General features: G+C 28.4%; 1 protein-coding gene across 1 annotated transcript; it reads right to left on the minus strand.

Annotated features, from left to right (window-relative positions):
• Positions 1-4,853: 4,853 nt before the first annotated feature.
• On the minus strand, positions 4,854-5,748 carry LOC112690516 (cuticle protein 8-like). The gene is made up of 2 exons (XM_025564543.1): positions 5,638-5,748; positions 4,854-5,393 (listed from the first exon to the last, which is right to left on the minus strand). The coding sequence occupies exons 1-2, from the start codon at positions 5,647-5,649 to the stop codon at positions 5,013-5,015; spliced, it is 393 nt and encodes a 130-aa protein (XP_025420328.1). The 5' UTR covers positions 5,650-5,748; the 3' UTR covers positions 4,854-5,012.
• Positions 5,749-6,585: the final 837 nt, after the last annotated feature.

A 6,585-nucleotide genomic window follows, 5' to 3' on the forward strand; every position in this document is an offset into this window, starting at 1 on the left:
ACACATTTTGCATACACCTTATTATTAAAAGTACATTTGTAAAAAAATATTAACTATAAACCTATAAAATACTAAATACCTAATAAAAATGTATACATATTTATATAATAAAAATTTCGTTTTTTATTTATTTTTGAAAAGTGAAATCATGTAGGTCGCGAAAGATTTTTCGGGGGAAATTTGGGTCGCAGTTCTAAAAAGATTAAGAACCACTGGTATACACTATACAGTTATAATCAGGGCTCGTAAGTTCATGTAATAAAAATGCATAAATAAGCATGCATTAATGCACTAACATTTGATCAAATATGCATTAAAAATCCTTAACTATGCACGAAAAAAACATTTAAGGATTTTTCAAAATAATAAGAATTATCCATTTACATTTTTAAAAGTTATATTTTTTCTTCGATTACATTTTATTAAAATTATAATTAATGAACACACGTTGCGACGAAAATAGATTGCAATAGACACGTCAATAAGAGAAAAGTGGTAGTAGTGCGCAAAAACATAGTTTTCGTGGCACTGCTTTTAACTTATTAAATTTAATATCATTTAAAAATAAAATTATTGATAAAATTCTAAGATTTTACTAACAAGTTCGGAAAAGTAAATAAGAATGAATTCAAACATTTATTGATCTAATTTATTTTTTTCTGACTTCCTCAAAATACGATTTTGCTGAATTTACATAAAATGATATGCGCTAATAACTCAAACAAAATCAACTATACACCAAATATGCCAATACACACAAAACATGCTCTATTAAACTTTAGATTTTTATTACGATTGTTATGAAACGGATTTTTATCTCAACTAGTATATTTTCCGATATAGCAAAGAAAACATGCAAATGCATGAACTTACGAGACCTGATTATAAGTATTTAATATTTTTTTAAAAAATATAAATTAAACAATAGTATTTTAACTTTTAAATTTATTATTTAATTAAGAAAATAGTACACTGTACAGATAATAAAATTTACAACAGATGACAGCTCTAGAAGGAAAAAAATTTTTTCGATGTTTTTAAACTTCGATGTTCAAACAATTTTGCCTTGGCTTATGCTTTAATTAATTGGCTTAGCCCCCCCCCCCCCCATAAAAAAAATATTCAGACAAAACTTATTAAGTAATTAATAAAGTTAATTAAGTAATTAATTAATTATTAAGTTGTAAATCGTGTTGTTTATCCAAATTTATTTAAACATATTCAATTAGCGCTCACAATACCAATAAGTTCAGCATTATGTGAGACGTAATTTTCAGCCATGCGCAGGATGAAAAATTGGCTGTGCACTTCTATAGAGCAAAATCGTTTCACTAAATTATCAGTAATTTATATTGAAAGAAGTATATCTAATTAAATATACAGTAATGAAATATTAAAAGAATGTTTTAAAAATGATCATAAATAACAACTACATCAAATAATATATAATATATAATACATAATGTATATAATACATTTTTTTTTTTTTTTTACTATTTGTAATTTACTTATTACCTAGTAATTATTAATGTGTGTTAGGGATATGTATTTTTCAGTTAAATTTAAGTAATGGAAAAATATATAAATAAGAAAGGGGCTTAAAATTCTAAGTATATTATGTTGTATAATATATTATTTATTAATATATTATATAATAGTATATATATTTGTGGTGGGTTGAGGGTTGAACCCTTCACAAATCATTTTGATTTATATATGGATAGCCCCCAAGTCAGAAACTCAAATTTCCCCTATGATAGTAGTTAATATTTGTATTGATTTAAACTCGTTTTTATTATTTAAAATTAATTGCAGAATTATCTTTGCTTCCGATAAAGGTTTTTGCCCAAAGTTATGAAATTATTTAATCGTCCAAATAGTATAATTATACACTAATAATTCTCAAACATTATAATATACTTGTATTTGTGGAAATTTCTCGCATGTTTCCTTCTAAACTAGATATTATACTTTTTTATTATTGTCATAAAAATGTATAAAACTATCGCATTTGAAAAAAAATATTAAGTAGACAGAAAATAATTGTTCTGAAACCCCCGTTCATATTGTACCAGCGTACTACGTTACACCACGACCGTTTCACCTTACCCTAACAAAAGTCGTCATTTCTTTTTTTTTTTTTTTGAGTTGGCTATAGACCCGTAATGATACCCCAATTGGAAACACCGTGTGGTAATACTTCAAGTTAATACGTCACTACTCAGTGCCGTTGTTAGCGAGCAAGCAACTTAAGCAATTGCCTAGGGCCTCGCATTTAAAATAAACTCGGGTGCTCACAATTTTTCAAGTTAGAATAGTTAATTATATTTTGTTGTTAGGAAATTGTATTGATTTTGTCTAAGTCATCGTAAAAGCTTGTTTCAGCACTGTCACTTCTTGATATAACTTTCTGCCTTCCTAACACTCTTAATCTATCCAAACCTATCACTTACTCCGACTATCGATAAAAATATTTAAATTGAATGCATTATATTTCATTACAAAGACTATTCAATTATTCGTGGTGTTTGCCTGATCCATTGTTCTGTTTTAATTTGTGCGCGAAGTTGGCCCCTCAATGTTAATACCAAATGTGCACCGAAAATTTTAATCTAATTTGAAACAATGGTTTCATGATTTCCAACTAAACACAATCAACACAATTCAAATTTCATTATTCAGGGTGCAACTTCAAGTGACCCTCCCTCCTTAAATCGTTGTATCGAATCTAAACCAGTGACACCCAAAAGCGCAAATCGTCTATTTTTTTTTGATAGACCAAAAGCGCAAATTAATTTTGCTCTTTTGTACCTTAGCAGTGGGATAAAAGCGCAAAAAGAAATATTACACCCGTTACACTATAAGTTTCATTTTAAGATTATTAATAATTACTACACATTGTAAAGAAACATTTTGTCATGTAGATGAAGAATCAAAAATTGTAATTTTCACAACCAAGAGTAATTTTATATAAAGTTCATATTCTACATAAATAAATGTACGTTCAAGTGGTGTATTGTATGTTTCCATCCAAAACAACTGATATTTGTGCCAAAATGTGGCATTTAATAAAAACATTATGTACTAAATAGGTACGTAATTAATATATATAATTATATAAATAATAATTATTATATAAGTATATCTCAAAATATACTTATGGATTTTGAATTATTTGCTCATGATCATAAATGTTTATAATTTTATGTATTTTACCATATGCATAAATTAAATGTCACCGGTTTCACCTAACACAAGCTTGGTACAGACAAATTGGAACATTGGGACTTAAAATTGAATGTGACAAAAATGAATCAGAAATTTAAAATTGGTTAAAGTATTTTTTTGGATTACCTTTTTTACCTTTCACTGAAATATCTGATGCGTTTTATGAACTATTTTCTATTGCTCTTGACAATGATAAGGTATCAGCATTTTCTGATTATATTTTAGCAAATTTTATTAAAAATGACAGCAGATTTCCACCACACCTCTGGGCTGAGACACCTTCAAATGAGCCAAGGACAATTAATGCTCCAGAATTATACCACCGTCATTTGAAAGATCAATTTTATAACCCATATCTATCTATTTATAAATTTATGGAAGTGTTTAAACAACCGAAGTTATAAAGGCCAAAGTTTACTTAAAAATGCAATCAAATGGGCGAAAAACTACAAAACGTAGCTCTAAAGTCAACTCCAATATAAATGCAATGAACATGTATACCGAAAAAAAAATTTGCAGATTAGACTATTTGAAAAATGTTGGCTTCAAATTTCAAATTTAATATTAATATTTATTTAAGTTACACATTATAATATTATACCTACTACTGATATATCATTTAAATTTCAATTTTTTTAATTAATTTTATAATCACTAAAAGCTTAATAATTATAATATTTTAATAACATACACTTCCTTTTTGTAAAATTAATTTGCACTTATGAGTTGTTAAAAAGGTTATTTATTTTTGCGCTTATGGGCTATAGCCATCTGAACCAGTTTCAAAATTTTCTTGCTAATCTACAACTATTTGCAATTCGATACGTTTCTTACAACATTTATTTTTTCAGTGGGGAAAAATATTATACCTAGACGTGTATAATCATTGATATTTTAAGTTAATTGATTACATTTTGATCTGAGTGTTAAGTGCTAAAATGATATTTTATATGATTTTATATGATGTCTTTGGTTAGTTTATCCGACATATTGGATCACAGAAATTTCCTGTAATAAAACTATATTAATTTCTTTCCCAGACTCTGTTATCAATATTTTAAAATGATAAAATTTTATTTATTTTAGAATTTCTAATTTATTTCCTCAAAATTTTTTTTATGTTTATTATTATTTTCATTGTCTTACTTTTATATAATCCGTTCGTTATTTGCTAATATTATTTAGTTGGTGTTTAAGTATACACTGTCTTACATCAATACATCAATACTAAAACTAGTTCACCAATTGTTATAACTCTACAATGTATATACTATTTAACTGATATTATGATATTAGAGTAAATAAATATTTAAATATATAATATTATTTTATGTATTTTATGTGATAATTCCTATACTGATATAACTTTTTATCTTTCGTAGTCTCAATCACCCATTGTTGACTATTTATGGTATGAAATAAAAGGATCAGAGACAATGAGAAACTAAGAGAAATAAAATATCGTATGTAATATTAATACGTTTATTTAACCATATCATTGATATTATGACATTACAATCGACCAGAAATAGCATGATTTCCTGAATCTGGAGTAAGTGATCTACGGACATTCCGGTAGAAGTATTTCGGTAAAAGGTGATGGCGAATAAAATTAAACTCTACGATTCGAATGTACTGTTATTGTTTATTTTACTAACGAGCAACGTTAATGATCATCCGACTAGACATATAATATGAGATGATAACAAGTTGAAGTGGCGACAGAGACGAGATGATTTAGTTCTTCTCGAAGACGAACGTTGTCACGTTTTCCCGAGGTTTGTTCAGTAATGGTGATAGCCGGACGGGTAGACGTTTTTGTGACCGTGGAGGTAGTCGGCTGACGACGGCTGACCGTGGTAGTAGGGCGAACCGACCTTCTTGACGACCGCGTTGAACCCGTGCACGTCGTCCGCGGTGTACTCGACCACGCGGGTGGACCCGTCGGCTTCCAACAGGCTGTACGATCCCTTCACGTTGCCGTGTCCGTCGCTCGACTCGTTTTGGCTCTTCACGTCGTGCGTGTGCGGGTCGTGCACGCCGTACTCGAAGCTGTACGGGGCGGGCGCGTGCGCGTATTGGTCGTGTGCGTTGTAGCTGCTGTACTCGGGCGGATAGGCGAACACCATCATGTGACCGGCGACCAGCGCGGCGAATGCGATCAACTGAAAGAAAAACGTCCAACGGAATATTTATATGTATATCCAAGATGAAAAGATTCGAAGATTGTTTGAATCGACCCTCAATTATATCGGATAGTAATATTCGGCGAATTTATACACGACTAAATCGATTAGGGCCGTCGCCCGATATAATTTTACAAAAAAAATGTACACAAAATATAAATGTTCATGGTCACAAAATGAATAAGCAAAAAACACCTTTAATAGTTAAACATAAAAGTCTTACCTTTGTGGTCATATTGAAAGTGTTGTAGAAGTATTACGAGATTATAATAAAACCGTGCTGTACGGAGAACGAAAAACGTCGAATGTTGTTCATTACGATTTCGTCTACAGTATTTATACAGTATTGTATAGAATACAATAATATAGAACATCCCTACCGCAAGAATGTTCAATTGGACATGTTTGGCTAATAAATAAATGGCCTACTGGACCAATTATATTTTAGCTCATTAAAAAATATACAGTTTACTCATATATTATAAATAAAAATTACATGTATAATTTTTTGTATATTACGCATAAATAAAAGATCGAATAAGCAAACTGAGAAATTTTTTTTTTCGTGTATCTCGTATATTATAAACGAAGCGTAATTAATATTGTATTTTAATTAAAATATTCATGTAACATAAAGTTATATCATTAATATAACCTAATCCAATTTATTTACATTAGTTTTTTAAAATTCTTATAATACATACGTTAAAAATCATTCAATTTTGTTGATGTCTTCATAGTTATAATCTTCATAGTTTTGAAATGAAATCGGTGTTAAATTTTCGGATGAACATTAAGTTTATAATTCAATAATTATCAACCAATTTTATTTTCATCTATGTAAAATCTATAATTGTGTATGGTTTACTTTTTGCTTTGACCATTGTAACTATTATTATTTTTAACAGAAAAAATAAATCGATTATTAAGTTATTAATCTTAACTCTAATATTTATAATTACGATAAAAAAGAATATTACACACACTAAAATAGTTCATAGAGTAAAAATTGAAATTGAAATCCATTAAATTTGAGCACAACTTTAGTACATGCTATGTATGATTTCAAAAATCAAAATTAATAATTTCAATGAATTATGAATTAATTTATGAGAGATGCGTTTTTTGTTGTTGCTTACGATAATTAGTGTGTATAATTTTTTTTTTTTTT

This window comes from Sipha flava, unplaced genomic scaffold, assembly GCF_003268045.1.
Source record: "Sipha flava isolate LNK unplaced genomic scaffold, YSA_version1 114_pilon_pilon, whole genome shotgun sequence".
NCBI classification, from domain to species: Eukaryota; Metazoa; Arthropoda; class Insecta; order Hemiptera; family Aphididae; genus Sipha; species Sipha flava.